The sequence below is a fragment of the Pelophylax lessonae genome, assembly GCF_965119305.1.
Source record: "Pelophylax lessonae genome assembly, chromosome: 5".
Taxonomy (NCBI): domain Eukaryota; kingdom Metazoa; phylum Chordata; class Amphibia; order Anura; family Ranidae; genus Pelophylax; species Pelophylax lessonae.
The window spans coordinates 315,180,201-315,197,702 of NC_138772.1; the positions used below are offsets into that span (position 1 = coordinate 315,180,201).

Here is a 17,502-nt window from a genome sequence, read left to right on the forward strand (position 1 = left end):
AAACAAAACACATTACACCAAAAGAAAAATGACAGTACAGCATAAAAGAGAGGATACACATAACATACAAAGCATCCTCTCAAATCGTATGGCAAAATAGAACAACAGTACAGGGAATACACAGTAATCGTGGTAAAAGGAGCACAGCAAAGAACCCCCAGGGGGGGAACACAATATCATATGCAATATATAACAACACATTCGGAGCAAAAGAAGGCACTTTAGACATCGCCTAGGTAGTGTCAGACACCGAGGAGGCAGTAAGGTCAGAGTCTACCCAGAAAGACCAGATTTTACGGAATTTTTTCGGACAGCCTCTGGCCTCATACGTCAGTTTATACAAAGGCAGAGCCTGATTAACAATAGAGATCCAAAATGGAACGTCAGGGGGTGTGGAAGATTTCCAACGGAGAGCAATAGCTTTCCTAGCATAGAAGAAGAGCAAACGCAGAAACAGTTTTGTGCGAGTAGGGGCATCCTCATCATCCACATACCCTAGTAGACAACGAAGGGGGTTACAAACATTGGATAACTGAGAGATATAGTTTATAAAGGCCGTCACCCCCGACCAAAAGGTGCGGATAGGGGGGCAAACCCAAAACATATGAAAGAAGGATCCCTCACCATCGGAACACTTAGAGCAGAGGGGGGAGGATAATTTACCGATTTTATGAAGGAACTGGGGAGTGTAGTAAGCTCTATACAGGAATTTTAACTGTATGACTCTATCCCTGGAGGAAATTACAACTGGGATTTGTTCAGGAAGGACGTCATGCCACACCTCCTCCGTCAAGTCCGGGACGTTCTCACGCCATTGGGACTCAACCACCGCCAAGCGCTTAGACTTAGAATGCAAAAGCCTACGGTAGTATGTAGAGACCAGTTTCTCGTGTGAAGAGTCAGAAAGGAGATATTCCAAGGGGGATGGCTCCAGCAAGACATCCTGGAGGCCAAACTGTGCGGCCGCCGCATGTCTCAGTTGGAGGTATCGAAAATGAGCCGTAGACGGCACGGCAAAAGTGGACTGCATGTCCTCAAAGGACCGGAAGGTTCCCCGGACATACAGGCTGGTCTCCATAGCTGACCATGACACCAGGCTCCTGATAGCCATAGACCCTGTGATGTTAAGTCTAGGCCAGCCTTTTTCAACCAGTGTTCCATGTAACTCTAAGGTTCCTTCTGAGGTTAATAGAGCCTTCTTAAAGTGGCTGTAAACCTCAGACATGAAATATGAACAAAGCTCATCTTTCTATACTGTGTACTTGCCTCTATCCAAAGCACTGTGCGTGATTTCTCTCTTCTGACTCGTTCCTCTGTTATCAGCATGAGTAATTTCTGACAGGTTTTTCCCTACACCAAGCGATAAAAAGGTGACAGGGAGGGAGCTCCAGCACACAATCTGTAATTCATGTTCCTAGCTCTGCATGTTCTCCATGTACGGTGTAAAGGGGGGTGTGTCTCTTCCATCCAATCAGGGCTCAGAGCTCCCCTGACCGAGATCAGCACTTTGACACTTCCGATTCCTGCCCCCTGCTGCTTGAGCTGAGAAAAAAAAAATCCTTTGATCTGTATATTTTTAGATAAATCTACAGAAGAGAGAGCTGCAGATTAACAGATACAACTTATGTAGGAGGATTTGTTGCATCTATGTGTATCATCTCTGTGTTCACTGGGTAAGTGTAAGGGGTTTCAACCACTTTACCCAGTTAGCATGTGATCTCCCACCTAAATGGACCACCAATGTAAGGGGTTAGAGTTACACTGATCACTAATGTTAGAGCACACCACAATTTCTACTATTTCTATGTCTTTTTGTTATGTATTTATTTCCAAAGAAAAACATTTTTTGTCATATACAGCAAGTGGGTGTTAACCACTTATGGACCGCCCAGCACAGTTTTACATCTGTACTTTGATGTTAAATACCGGGGTTATGGCAGTAGATAGCTACCATAACCTCTGTATTTTTTTAAACTGCCGGCGGTCCGCTTTAAAATAGGGTGGTCCCAGAGGTGGATTCGCCACGGGATCACCCTTATGGGCGGCAGGAAAGATGTCCCCCTCCCGTCGCTTCCCAGTTGTTTTCTCCGCATAGAGGACCCGCTGGTAGCGGTGAAAATGATCCGATCCGCTCTCCTCTCAGGCAGGAAGTCGAGTGAGGGCAAGATGGCCCTCACTCGACTCAATGGCCTTGGAGGATTGGAGCGACGTCATACATCTCTTCCTAGCAACCAATTTAAAGAGCCCATTTTTTTTCAAGTTGAAAAAAAAAGTCTTTTTTTTTTCTTTTAGTGTTGGTTTGAAATCTGAGGTCTTTTTGACCCCAGATCTCACATTTAGGAGGTCCTGTCATGCTTATTTCTATTACAAGGGATGTTTACATTCCTTGTAATAGGAATAAAAGTGATCAAAAATTTAAATTAAAAAAAAAAAAAAAAACAGTGTAAAAATAAAAGATAATATAAATAGGAAAAAAAAGTTTAAGGGCCCCTGTTAGCTCGCGCACAGAAGCGAACGCATACGCAAGTCATGCCCACATATGTAAACTGTGTTCAAACCACTCATGTGAGGTATGGCCGCAATCGTTAGAGCAAGGGTAATAATTTGAGCTCTAAACTGGTAACCTGTAGAAATTTTGAAAGTGTCGCCTATGGGGATTTTTAAGTACCAATGTTTGTCGCCATTCCACGAGCATGCGCAATTTTGAAGCATGACATGTTGGGTAGCTATTTACTCGGCATAGCATTACCTTTCCTGTTATAGAAACAAAATTGGGCTAACTTTACTGTTTTGTTTATTTTTTAATTAAAAAAAAATATTTTTTCCCAAAAAATTGAGTTTGTAAGACCGCTGCGCAAATACGGTGTGATAAAAAATATTGCAACGATCTCCATTTTATTCTCTAAGGTTTCTGCTAAAAAAAAAAAAAAATATATATATATATATATATATATATATATATATATATAATGTTTGGGGGTTCTAAGTAACTTTATAGCAAGAAAAAAATGATTTTATTTTAACTTGTAAACAACAAGTGTCAGAAAAAGGCCCGGTCCAGAAGTGGTTAAAGAATGTTTTGGCCAAAGTATCCATGTGTACAATTTACTGATCATAATAATGTACAATGAGATATAGTTGTAACCATTTATAACAGGTGTTCCCCAAGACCTTAAAGTTATTATTAAATGAATAAATTATTATAGGCTGGTCTAGGCTAAATTAACTCAGAACAGCATGTATTTATTAATTCCAATAAAAAAAGGTTATATAAAAAATACATTTCATTTGGTATTAACATGTGCTTTATTCATTCAGGTGAAATGTAGATTTTAATAAGTCCACTTTAATTGCATTCTTCTGCGCTCATACGGGAATAGGTGCTTAACACTTTAAACAAAGGGCAGGTGTTGGTGGAGCCCACAGCAACTAGTCTAGCTCCTTTTTTTATTATTTTAGTGCAGATTGGAATTTTATGATATTTTCCCTTTCCCCATTGTTTTTAATGAAACATGTCTCTAATTTTGACCTTCTATACTCCCTGTACATTGTAATGTGTTTCTTTGTTCTAATAATAATTTTGGTATATAGATGATGTGGATTGAGTGATAGATGCTTTGTTTGAATGGCTTAGTATTTACTGCGGTGGGGTCAGCCGAGGTGTCCCTATAGTGGTGTGTTGGTTTTTCTCTATTCTGGGACACAATGATTTACGAAGACTGCTTCTATGAATTACACATCCTTGTTAAAGCAAGCCGCTTTTTGTCAGTTAAACTGACAGGAGAGATAAAATGAGGGCTGGTGTGAGTGTTTGTGTTGCACAAGAAACCGCCCTCTACACTGATGAAAGACTTTATGCCTGCCAGCCACTTTTTATTTCAACGAATTTCCTATACAACTGCCAAAATGAAGACTTTTATTCAAAATGATTCTCTTCCTCCAGTCTCTTTGTCTTTGAGTTTTTTCAGCTGGATTATGACTTGTTGGAATGAGGCCATTTATTTTACCAAAGTGGACCTGTTAGCTAATCATCTAAGATTTAAAGCCCAATTAAACTTTCAGTTTAAATTAGCTAAATATATTCCAGGTGCATCAAAACACAAGGTGTGCAAAGCATTACAGTTGTTTTTTTTTTTAAATTAGCCACAGCCTGAGTAGAAAATCCTGTCTCCTGTTAGCATGCTGTAGAGTGGGACCCTTGCTCTCTGGGAAAAAGTAATGACATGCCACTTGCTGAGCTGGAACGCTTCAATGGACAGGGGGCTTATTCTTTGCAAATTGCAGAGCTATGGGTCTGACTTAAAAGGAGGCTTGTCAGACTGCAGCAATGAGACCACTGCCTCCCTACAAAAAGCAAGAGTCCCACTCTACCACTTCTGGCATTAACAGACTTTTCTATTCAGGTTGTCGCTGCTTTAGAATTAAAACAAACTGGGGGCAGCATGTGAGAAGATATGCTTCTCATCGCTCACTTGGTTGATCCTGCTTCTGATCCTCTCCCCCACCCTTGCCGCCTACTGTGCTCTGCCCGGAGTATCCTGCTTGTCTCCCGCAATCTGCTGCTCGCAATGACCTGCCAGCCGTTTCCCTGCTGTACAGCCATGACCTGTTCTAAGAAGGCGGAAAGAGCAGGCACGGAGTCCCAAAATTGCACTGCTGCCCTGCCACAGTGCACACCACAGGGCGCTGAAAAAGCCAAGGACAGAGGGCAGGCAGCTCTAAATCCAGAGGCCCCAAGGCTCCAGGTAAGGATGGCACAAGAGATATGCTGTTCTATGTTCGGAAGCAGCCACTTCCCTGTGCACCACCCTGGGGCATAATGAGCTTGTTGCAGACATGATAGAGGAAGAGGGGGAGGAACAGCCACGAGGGGCAACAGCCATCAATACTGAGTAGGAAGACCAGTGTCAAGATGAGCTGTATGAGAACCCTTCTGAGCAAGGAAAGCCCACGTTCTTTGACATCCTAAAAGTGGTCAACAAATGAACTGCCTCAGTTGACAAGTTAAAAATGCATCTGGGCAGGATCTCCAGAAAATTTGGGAGTGCACGACAGCTATTGAGGTCCGTATCAGTGACTTGAAAGACAAACTCCTGGCTCCCATGCGTGATTAACAGGAGGACCTGGAAATCCACATGAGAAGGAACAATGACCGCATAGTGCCTCCTGGAGACAATCAAGGGCACAAACCCTACGGACTTTGTTGAGCGATGGCCTCTCGATATATTTGGCAAGGATGCCTTCATGCCTCATTTCTCAGTGGAGCAGGCCAACTGTATCCCTACTAGACCTTTACCACTGGGTAACCCTCCTAGACCCATGCTGGCAGTATTGCTTAAATACCACAACAGGGAGACAGTGCTACACCGCAATATCCACTATAATGGGGATAGAATCTCATTTCATCCAGGATTTTCCGCTTAGGTCCAAAGAAGAAATAAAAAAAAAACTATAAGGCCCCTTTCACACATACGGTCTGTTCAGTTCATCAGTTCAGTCACGTCAAAATGTATCAGTTTTCCATCCATTTTTCATCCGTTTTTCGTCAGTTTTCATCCGTTTTTCATCAGTTGTTATCCGTTTTTCATCCATTTTTCATCCGTTTTTCGTCAGTTGTCATCCGTTTTTCGTCAGTTGTTATCCGTTTTTCATCCATTTTTCATCAGTTGTTATCTGTTTTTCATCTGTTGTCATCCGTTTTTCATCCGTTGTCATCCGTTTTTCGTCAGTTGTTATCTGTTTTTCATCCATTTTTCATCAGTTGTTATCTGTTTTTCATCTGTTGTCATCCATTTTTCATCCGTTGTCATCCGTTTTTCATCCGTTGTCATCCGTTTTTCATCCGTTGTCATCCGTTTTTCGTCCGATCCGTTTTTTTGACAGATGAAAAATAGGGCATTCATCCGTTCAAAAAAACGGACATTGACAGAAGCGGATGAAAATGGATGTTAACTGATGATCATCCGTTTTCATCCGTTTTTACATAGAGATACATTGATGTCCGTTTTTTCATCCGTCAACGGATTGGATGAAAAACGGACAAACGGACCGTATGTGTGAAAGGGGCCTAAGGCCCCTTTCACACATGCTGTCCGTTTGTCCGTTTTTCATCCATCCGTTGACGGATGAAAAACGGACATCAATGCATCTCTATGTAAAAACGGATGACAACTGATGATCATCAGTTAACATCCGTTTTCATCCACTTCCGTCAATGTCCGTTTTTTTGAACGGATGAATACCCTATTTTTCATCCGTCAAAAAAACGGATCGGACGAAAAACGGATGACAACGGACGAAAAACAGATGACAACGGATGAAAAACGGATGACAACGGATGAAAAACAGATAACTGACGAAAAACGGATGAAAAACGGATAACAACTGACGAAAAACGGATGAAAAACGGATAACAACTGACGAAAAACGGATGAAAAACGGATGAAAAATGGATGGAAAACTGATACATTTTGATGTGACTGAACTGAAGAACTGAACGGACCGTATGTGTGAAAGGGGCCTTAAGGTAAAGGTTCAGTTGCGTTTTAAAAGACAAAACACATATATTCCACATGTATCTGTAAAGAAACATAACATTTTCTTATTGTTTGTTTTACAAGATGAAGAATAGAACAGATCATTTCAGTCTTTGAAAACTGTTGTGTGTTTAGTTTAATGAAACCATTAAACTTGCTATTCACATGTCAGCCTGGCTCTTTGCATGACTTTAAAGCATTCAAATAACCGCTTAGTTTAGGAGGGGCACAGGAGGGATCACTAGTATGATCATGTTAAATTTCCTGGGGCCCATAATCTCAAACCTGAAGGATTCATCCCGAACCCAACCTCCTAAAGAAGAACCTTACAAAACAGCAGCCATAATCTAGAGTTATTTTAACTAAAAATAAGGTATCACCAAACAAATTTTACATTTCCAAGGCAGGACTGAATCTGTTAGCTCCTAGGGCCCTTTTACACTGATCTATTTTTGATGCGGTTTTTTTTTTCGGGTAAAAAAAGAAGAATAAAAATTACCGTAATTAAAAATGTAACTCTTCACATCAGTGCGCTGCGGGCATGGAGCTTTTTTTAAAAAGTGCTGCATGCTGCCTCTTATTTGAATTTTATAGAAGACGCAACAAAAATGCATCAAAAATAGACCTTTGTTGCGTTCTTGGGGTGTGATTGGATTTAGAAGTCCAGAAAATGCAGCACAATTGCATCAAAAAAGCTTTTTTGCTATGTTTTTTCAATGGAGCAGTTTGAAAGCAGCCTTAAACCATATTCTTTTTTTGTTGTTGTTGTTGTTTTTTTTGTTTTATTACATCAAGGTTTCTGTATAAGAGAGACAGTAGGGTGCTTGCAGCGCTGTGTTTGGGAATTGTTACTCAGAAACAAAAGCAGGGGCACTGAGATCACCAGAATATAGACATAACGGACTAGAATGAATTGCTGCTATAGCAATGCACTATTGTGAATTAAGTATGAAAAGTTTTTAGGAACGCTTACTACAAACTAACAATAAAATACTACAAACCTGTGAGCTATAAAGTATCTCCTAGCACGTAGACCATTTTGATTGTCCAAGCAGTGAAGTGAAAATGAAAAAGACAACCATTTTTAGAAGATAGTATAAGATAGTGTGCCCAGGGAAGTGAGAGTGGCTGCTATCTTTGCTACCCTTGTTTTGGCGCACTGACTACATTCTCTGCCTATAAAAAATACCAATTACGATGCCGTTATAATAACTGAAAGAACAAGCTGCGATCTCAGACTCAGTGGCAGGAGATGCTGCCAGTGAGATCTGTCTGAATCGTGAGTCAGATGTTTTCTGTAAAATTGCGTTTCAAACACAATAGCAACTGCAGGGAAAAGAAGGACCCACAGCTCTGGGCTGACAGATGTTTTATGAGGAGGGGAGCAGTGACAGACATTACCTGCTGGGAAGGCGTGCAGACAACTTACATGCCTCAACAAGAGACTAGAGGTCTGCTGTTAAATCCCTACTGCACAATATTGCTTTTTACATTTGCTGAGGTTTTGAGTTCTGGCAAGGGTTCCACCTGCGTTAGTACTGTATATCGATTTACTCTATCTTTTTGGAGTTTTCTTCTGGCTTTTCTTCACTAAAAAATGAAAAATAAAGCCTATTGGAATTATTTGAATTAAAATCTCAGCAGTATTGGAATAGGTGTAGGAAGGGATGTGGAGGCGCCATAGCATATATGCCACCAGCCACTGCTGCACTAGAGGAGAATGGCACCATAGTGGTCTTGTAACCATTAAAAAATCTGCCAGAGAAAGGCTTTTTAAGATTTTGCTGCAGTGTTGTGCTCAGCATGCACTACACCAGCAAAAATTTGCATGCGAGCATTTACATATACTGTAAAATATTTTGTTGGTAAATATAAAATTTTATATATGATTAGATGGAGGTTTTGGCTAACTGACATTTTGTTTCAGCTCTCCTTAACTCCTTCATTGACAAAAATGTGTTATCTACAGAGATCAATAGCTTAAGCTAAAAATACATATAAGCAAATTATTTTAGGCAATGACACCCCTACACCCTCATTGTGCTTCATAGATAATACATACAAAGTTTAAATCTAGGACTCCAGTGTCGGGAGGGTGGGGGGCCTGTATTAAAGGTTGCTGGGTGCATATCTACTTTTAATATTGTAATAAAAATATGTTAAAGCAAATATTAAAAAAAAGACTAAACCAGCAAGGAGGTGAGAGGGGGAGGGAAGGAAAATGATGAACCAATAAAAGCTGAGAAGTGCAGGGGAGTTAGGAAGGTGAGGGGAGAACCCAAGAGAGCGATGTACTCCCATTCCAGAACTGAATGAGAATTGCTATCCTTAGAAATCTGTAAATACAAACTCCAGTTCTGAGTTTGATAAAGGCAGAGATTAGGTTGAAGTGTGGTCCAGGGAAACAGACACAAGAGTTGAGATATATTATATGCAATATTTTTACTGGATCAAATAGAACCATGTCGGTCCATGACATCCAATGGACTGTCCTGTGGACATCAGGGCAATCCTCCCGTGTGATGTTGACATCCTATGGTCCACCGATCACTACTTTGATCACTATTCCGTTCACCATGGCCCCCTCTTTCTCTTGGGTTGGCCTTTGATGACCATTTTTATCTAGCTTATTGCTGATCCCTGGTTAACATTCCAATCCATGTTACAAGGCACTTTATAGTTTGTTTTATTTTAATGTTATTTTATTATCCTTATCTCTCTTGTGAACCTTCAAGGTAGTTTGAGACATATGTTATAACTATATGCTCTGATAAACAATAAGCTGTGGATGTTCGTGATCAACTTGTTTTTGTAGGTTATATACTGTACATGTTTGAATAAATAAAAATTATACAAAAAAAATAGAACCATATCTTTCTGAAGGTTCTAGACTTGTCCCTGAGTGTACCTGGTAAATCTTCTACAGGCATATTATTTACTCTAGAAAACCAATGTGCAAGTGTAGGAAGGGAGTTATTTTCCCAAGTACTTAGAATCCAAGCTTTCGCTGCATTGAGAGGATGGACAAACAAGGAATTTCTATACCTTGACTTTAGGGATGGATGTGAGATAAAGTAGGCTAACCACTGTTTTATTTCCTAAGATTAATGTCAGTTAGTTGGATAATGTTTTAGGTGACTTGTGACCAGGACTGATTCAGCTTGGGTAGTCACATAAAAAGGTAGAGAGCCCTTGGCTTCTCTGCATCTCCAACACCTGTTGTCGGAGGCTGGATAGATATGAGAGAGCATGGTGGGGGGTTTATACCATCTTGTGAAACTTTTGTAATTTGTTACATATGGATGCATACTGCAAATGTGAATAATATTGTCTGTTAATATCTAAAAAAAATTTAGGTTTTAGGGTCCCTTTCTTATTCCTGTAGGAAAAATCGCATTCAGCTGATGTTCTGCTAGGATTACTTGCTTTGAGGTAGACAAGGCTGTAAGAGGGGCTCTGTGATGGATGTTAGCACCAAAGCACAAGTCTATGCCACGCTCCTGTCCTTTTGCTTGAACATTATCCCACCTGCTGAGACGGAAACCTTCGCCATATTGTGCCCCACTCCATGCCAGAGGCCTCCACACAACGTTCACAGACATTGACCTTTAGGTCCCAAGAAATGTCCACACATAAAAGTAGTTTGCTGCACTTTATTAATGGAATTCAGGAAATGACATAACAGTCACATTAGATTGACATAGATTCTGGAGTCACTTGCCATTACATAATCAATAACATTAGGTGGTTAGTCCACAGTAGTCACATGTGAAAGCATATGCAGCACCTTGACAGTCATCTTCCTCCAACAGTCTCTCCTTCACCCCCGGGTCATTAGTTCTCACAGGACTGTGCTCTCTGTAGTCCCATCCTCCTTAGATATACCTCTTCTAGGACCCTCCAGAAAACTAACCTCACACAAGGAACTCTTGGCCTGGCCTGAAAGGACTTTTGGAATCTGTCCTAGCCCCCACCTCCAAAAAGGACAGAAAGACTACAGCCATCTCCCAGGCCTCCTGCCATAACAGGGCCTGCACATGCTGATTACACCTGTACTGGTGTGAGTTGTTTAGCTCCCATGCCCTAAGTGCACTATTGGCACTTTTCCACTGCAAGTACCGGCTCGGCTCTACTCGGCCCTGCTTGGCCCGCTTTGCTTTTCCACTGCTGGTACCGCATGGTACGGTGTTGGAACGGTTCGGTACGGTACGGTTTGCTTTTCCACTAAAGTAGTACTAAAGTTAAGTGGGTGGGATAACAACGGGGTGGGTGAGATTCTCTGACCAATCAGTGGCTAGTAGTGACTGCATGCAAAGGATTGTGGGATACGGTACCGGGTATGGTACCTCTTGGGACCACAATCGAGGTGGTACTGTTTTTTGAGAGCCGTACCATTCGGTTCCATGCAGTGGAAAAGTGCCGCCGTACCGTACCGTACCAAACCGTTCCTACACCATACCATGTGGTACCAGCAGTGGAAAAGCACAAAAGCGAGCCGAACCATTCGGTTCCATGCAGTGGAAAAGCGCCATAAGGCTCCTCCCAACCTGGCATATATATGGGCACTGACTCACCCATATCATCATTATAGGAGGGCTCTAGCTAAAAGGGATGGTATCCCTTACTAATATCTTTCCTCTTTACAGGCTGTAATGGGAACAGAGCCATCTAGTGGCCAGACAGCTAACTGGACCTGTCTACAAGGTCCCTTTAGGGGGGGGGGTGGGCATTTTTGAAGCAATTCTCCTCAAAGAAGTATGGGGATGTGTAAATGTGTTGCAGTCAGGTAGGGAAATCAGAAAGTGGGTGAGTTGATTGTGCCTTCAGAAGCAAAGATAGGAAACCTTAGGCTTTGTTTGTAGTAGATCAGGATCGAGCCAGCCTGATAGGATTCTGTCAGGTTTTTATTGCTGTCTGTATGTCTTGTTATGGAAATTCCTTCTCATTTTATTTCCATTTTCAGTAGAATATAAAGTAAGGAGGGCATTTTAAAGTTGTCATTGACACAGGAGGCAAGGTAAAATCTCCCAATAAGGGCAACTATATTGGTGATAACTCCAAATGGAAGGCTCTTCTCTCACTTTGGGGAGATTTCCTATTGTCATTGAAACAACAAGTAGGGGGAAATCATCTTCATGGGTACACAATAAAAATCTAGCCGAGGTTCTAACCCTCCTTCTGTGGAAAAAAAATCTGGCTATAGTTTTACCTTAAATCAAGTGTTGCATAATGCTAGTAGTTTCAGCTTGGACAAAAACGTTTCACAAATAAGCAAATTGTGTTCCTGTCCATTATTCTTCAGTTTGCACATGGCTTTGATCTGCCAATGTCTTTAATGTCTAAATTAGGTTTTTCATGCTTTCTACTTTAAAAAAAGTTTGTGTGAAAAACAGCTCTATTGTGTGCGTTACAGATCTTTGTTCAGAACAATGGAGACTATCCCATGCTAGTGTACAGGTGCCAGGTTGTGGGTTGGCATGCCACCTCTCTGCATTGGCATTGCTAATTTAGGGAGCGCCTGGAAAGCAGGAAGAAGCAGGCTGCACACTAAAAAATATTACATGTCCTTATATCTAAAATGTACATAGATGATAAGAAAATATGTTTGTGCATTTAGTGTATTTAGTTGTGCCACATTATCTGGACAGTTTGGATCTCACTAATATACTGCCTGTTTGTTCTGGATCAGGCTTTTTTTCTTTTTTTTTATGTAAACAGTAGTTATTTCATTCCAATCCTTAGATATACTTAATGCAGCCAGTGAAGGTGCCAGCCGAAAAATCTGATCCACCTCATTAATGCTGTTGAAAACACCATCTGGGTTTGTTGTCTTGAAAAAAACAATTACAAGTAATGAGAAAAAAAAAAAAGAAGAAATAATTGGAAAAAAAAAAGTTTGGAAAAAAAAGAAGGAAATCTACACTTTTTGTTCAGTTTTAGATATATGTATGATCAGCATATTAGAGATACAATTATCAACGCATGTTAAAGCTTTACAATTTCTCTCTTGTTATTCTTGGTATACTATACATGCATGCATGAGAGAACTCTTTACTTATGACTGTAATTCCTGTCTAGTAGCAAAGTACAGTGATCATGCCTCACTTTTACTGTCTAAATGCTAGTTCATGGATAGCACTACCAACAGAGCGTCAGCATAAGTAGATGTGTCACTCTGTAAAATTCCTCCAGCTCAGGCTGTACCTGGCCAGGAATGTAGTACACTTCATGAAGTATGTGCAGTTTACATGATTTAATTTCAGGAATGTCTTGGTATCAACCTTTTGCAATCCCTTTTCAGCAGAAGGGGAGAGGGGAAAAAACAGCACAAGGAGTCAATCATGTGCATTGCATTGCAAGAAGCATGCTGATAGAAGCCAAGAGCAGATATTAAGATGAGCTAATTAGTGTACTGCTTCTCCTTTCACTGTCCAGTCATGGGATGGGGGTGGAGAGAAGATTTATAAGGTAAAATGAAACAAACAGTGAAAGATCAAGGTGTTGTGGAAATTGTATTAATATTTGTGTGGACATTTTCCAGGAATTGTTTTAATTAAATTGCCATTATGTCTCCCAGTGTCAGTTTACTGATAATCGCTATGCACAGCAAATATGGCTTTAACTGGCATTGAGGAAAGACCTGTAGTTGTGGAAACCTTCCATTAAATGGAGACTGCATACCACTCACCTGATCTCCCGATCGGCAGGCGCTCTGAGCGGCTACCGCTGGAGACAACGCCGATCCGGATCAGTGTGATTTGAACTTCACCGTGCAAATATATATCAGCCAGACGGGGCCCCAGTATTCACCCGAGATATGTTTGTGATGTGGAATTATTATTGTTTTGATAAATATCTGCCCTTTTACTGGAATAATGGCTGGTAGCTTTCTATTATTATTATTATTATTATTATTATTATTATTATTATTATACAGGATTTATATGGAGTCAACAGTTTGCGCAGCACTTTACAATGTGAGGGAAGACAATACAGTTACAATCCAATTCAAAACAATTATGCTTGATCCGCATGATTGAAATACTGCTGCTATTTCCTTTGCAAATATCGTCCCATTTACTGGAATAGTAGCATAATCACTATCAAATATGTTTTTTATGAACTATATTATATAGGATTCACTCTAACAGGTTATGACGGGAGTGCATGCTTGTGAATTGGCGTGGCCGAGTCCATGAGAATCCACGATGGTGTTTGGCAGACATTTTTAGCAATGGTGCTTTGTTTCGCTTTCACTTGACAGTTGGAATCTCATGCACACGGTCGGGTTTCTCCATAAACACACACTCCCCTTTCTTATTGTACTTTTGAAAAAAATACATGTCTGTGATTGGTTGTGTTGACGCCACCACCCCTGTAAACCCCTTTTGTTCTCTGACTATAAAATAAACAGGGGCGCTGCCTTAAGGAGGACTGCTTCTATGGACATTGACCGTAACACAGCTTATTGCCTGTTTTCTCTCTTTGTCGCCGAGTGCGCTTGGATTTCTTTATACAAAAGAGCTGTACATTGTACTATTCAATATAAGGGATTAATGGCGCTTGGCGTGTATTAATATCCACAAGTGCGCAGCAAAGTTTTCAATGCACCGAGCAGATTTCTATGCTCCAAACTCCATTAATTTCCATAGCAAGGGGACAGGATCTAATCCCCTTGACTGTCAGGCAGAACAGTGGTTTGCGCCAAAGTTGTGGACATCTCAGGACTGGATGGGCAGAAATGCACATCTTTTTTGTAGGTAATCATGAGCAGCCTTAGAAAAGAGATGCAGGCCTATCGTTAAAGTCCAACTCTGGGCACAAAAAAACAAAAAAAACAAAACCTTGTATTGGTTCTCACCCCCCTGCATTGCACATGATGACACAGAGGGACTGTCCACAGACCAAAGCCTCAGTAAGAAGAGGTCAGAATCAGAGCCCGCCAGAGCACAGTAAGATTAAGTAATACTGCCTATTCCTATATCCCCCAGACATAAAGAGCATATACAGTGAGGGGAAAAAAAATATTTAATCCCCTGCTGATTTTGTATGTTTGCCCACTGACAAAGAAATTAGTCTATATTTATCATTTTATTTTAACAGTGAGAGACGGGGGGGGGTGCAAACAGAAAAATGTAATAGGCATTGCTTTATGGCAAAAAACGCTGTAAAAATTGCGTGACTTTGAGGTCGCAAAAGTGCGAAAGGGGCATTCAGTAATTAAGGTATAGTGTGCCCCCTTTCAATGCAGAGAGACCAGTGTGCCCTCTTTCAATGCAGAAAGACCAGCATGCCCCCTTTCAATGCACAGTGACCAGCGTGCCCCCTATTAATGCACAGTGACCAGTGTGCCCCCTTTCAATGCAGTGACCAGTGTACATGCCCCCTTCAATGCACAGTGACCAGCATACATGCCCCCTTCAAAGCAGTGACCAGCGTACATGCCCCCTTCAATGCAGAGGTCAGCGTACATGCCCCCAATGCATAGACCAGCATACATGCCCCCAATGTAGTGACCAGCTTACATGCCCCCAATGTAGGGACCAGCATACATGCCCCCAATTCAGTGACCAGCATACATGTCCCTAATGTAGTGACCAGCATACATGCCCCCAATGTAGTGACCACCATACATGCCCCCAATGTAGTGACCAGCATACATGCCCCCAATGCAGTGACCAGCATACATGCCCCCAATGCAGAGATCAGCATGCGTGCCCCCAATGTAGTGACCAGCATACATGCCCCCAATGTAGTGACCAGCATACATGCCCCCAATGTAGTGACCACCATACATGCCCCCAATGTAGTGACCAGCATACATGCCCCCAATGCAGAGATCAGCATGCGTGCCCCCAATGTAGTGACCAGCATACATGCCCCCAATGTAGTGACCAGCATACAATCACAATGCAGAGGATTAACCACCATGAGTATAACAATTATGCTTTACTGCATATACAGACTGATTTTACTGTTGTGGGTTTAGTAACACTTCAAACAGTCTCAGCAATGTCGGAATACCCCTGTTGCTGTTAATAGTTTGTAGTTCTAATTAAACATAAAACAGTTATATTTTCTCATCACATATACAGGCTCTGAGTCTGGCCTATCAAGTGCTGTCCAGTGATCCTACTTCACAAGTAGGGCTTGCCTGATTGAAAACAATAGGCTTTGGGCAATTCCTTATGATCTGAAAGTCACATAATGCTCCTGGTAGCCCAAGATCAAGTTATTTAATTTCCTAAAAAAAAGTGCAGAACCTCTGTTATGCCAAAGGCGGACTTTACTGGCAGAAGCATGAGACCAGACCCATTGAAGATAAACAGTATCAAAATCTTGATTTATATTATGCCAATAAAATCCGCCTTTGGCAGAACAGAGGTTCTGCACCTTTTTTTTATTGTTGTTCTGAACTATGGGATGTGGCACAGATAGAGGTTTTTCTTTCTAGTTATTTCATTTCCTACATTTTAGATTGTAAGAGGGACCTCACAAACTTTTTTTTTAGTTTTCATGACAAGAAAGAGGTACTTTTTTTTTTAAATCCACTAATAAATGAATTAGATAATCCTGAAATTCGGCCTACTGATTCAAGGGAAGTGTAATTTTTAAGTCAGAATTAACCATCTTGAACCATTTATGGTAAATGTTTGCTTACAATTTATTTATTTATTTATTTATTTATTTTTTTTACAATTTAATGATGTTATATAGTTTTTGTTGTTGGGTTTTTTTTTTTGTTTCTTAAATTGTACAGACTTTATCAATTAAATGAATTGTACGTGAATTAAAATGGAACCTAGATTTGGTTTGCCACAAAATATACGGTATTTAGTAAACCTTTAGTAATTGCAGGGGGAGAGCTCTTGTGTCTCTGAACACCATCAAGCAGCATTTTTTTTTTCTAGTGTGGGCTTTCTGGCCAGCAGTTATTGAATAAGATATCCTCAACATGGTGCATTTATTACATTAGACACCGTATTTTAAAATACCAGGCTGTTAACAGACAGATGGATGTCCTTACAGCAAAAAGTAAAGTACATTTGCAGACCTGCTTAACCCACCATGTGTCAGAGAGTTGTGCTCAGATACTTTTAATGGATTAATTCACTTTAATGGTACAAGAGCTACAGCCGTCCACCGATAGTGACAATCTCTGAAGTACTGCCAGGGACTGTGGGTGATTGCTCTGACATACCAGCCTCCTTACTCAGCAATGTTTGCCCTTTGTGGCATTTACATGATCACTTGTTTGAAGTAGACTTTTGAACCTCTGATCTCATTTAACAGTATATTTTTCTCCACAGTGTACGGCCCCTGTCCTCACACCCTCTCTGAAGACTGGATAGCGATGCAAACAAAGAGGATGATTGACATGAGAGTCAATCCTGTTACTGGATTCTCTTCCCACTGGGATTATGAAAAGAATGATTGGAAAAAATAAACTGTTTGCTATGAGGAGGCACTGTTTAGACGTTACAATAAATTGCATATACTTTACATGGAACTCAAATGTGTTTGTCTTGATTAACTATACAGTATCTGAAATCATACAGGTTACAATTTGATTGTACATCCTCCTTTAGGCCCCTTTCATGTGGATGGTCCGATCAGGTCCGCCTGTCAGTTTTTCAGGAAAACCTAATCAAAAGCTTTATGTAAGCTTCTGATGCAGGAGGAAGTAATTGGCTGTTCGTCCATTTAAAGCTGATTACCCTCCCAGTAAAATAGCACAAACAGAATTGCCAGACCCTGTCACTCAAAAGTTCTGGAACCATGATTTGTTTAGCTACAATTGCGGTAAAATCATGCCACAATTGGGGTGCCATTGGAAGTAACAGGGATTGCAAGTGCATCCCGCGATTTGCGTAAATTCTGGATCGCGGGCAGAATCACACATTCCTCCCGCGATCCGAGATGCCTAGTTTTGAATGGAGCCTTAGAGAGGCTGTACATAAGGGAT

The 17,502-nt window shown here is 40.9% G+C and overlaps 1 protein-coding gene across 1 annotated transcript in view; it reads left to right on the top strand.

Annotated features, from left to right (window-relative positions):
• LOC309556030 (cytochrome c oxidase subunit 4 isoform 1, mitochondrial-like) overlaps positions 1 to 17,040 on the top strand; it is a 90,135-nt gene extending 73,095 nt beyond the window's left edge. The window contains exon 5 of the mRNA XM_082258298.1: positions 16,847 to 17,040. Within this exon, the coding sequence (XP_082114424.1) occupies positions 16,847 to 16,983 (137 nt within the window). The 3' untranslated portion in view covers positions 16,984 to 17,040. The remainder of the gene's footprint in view (positions 1 to 16,846) is intronic.
• Positions 17,041 to 17,502: the final 462 nt, after the last annotated feature.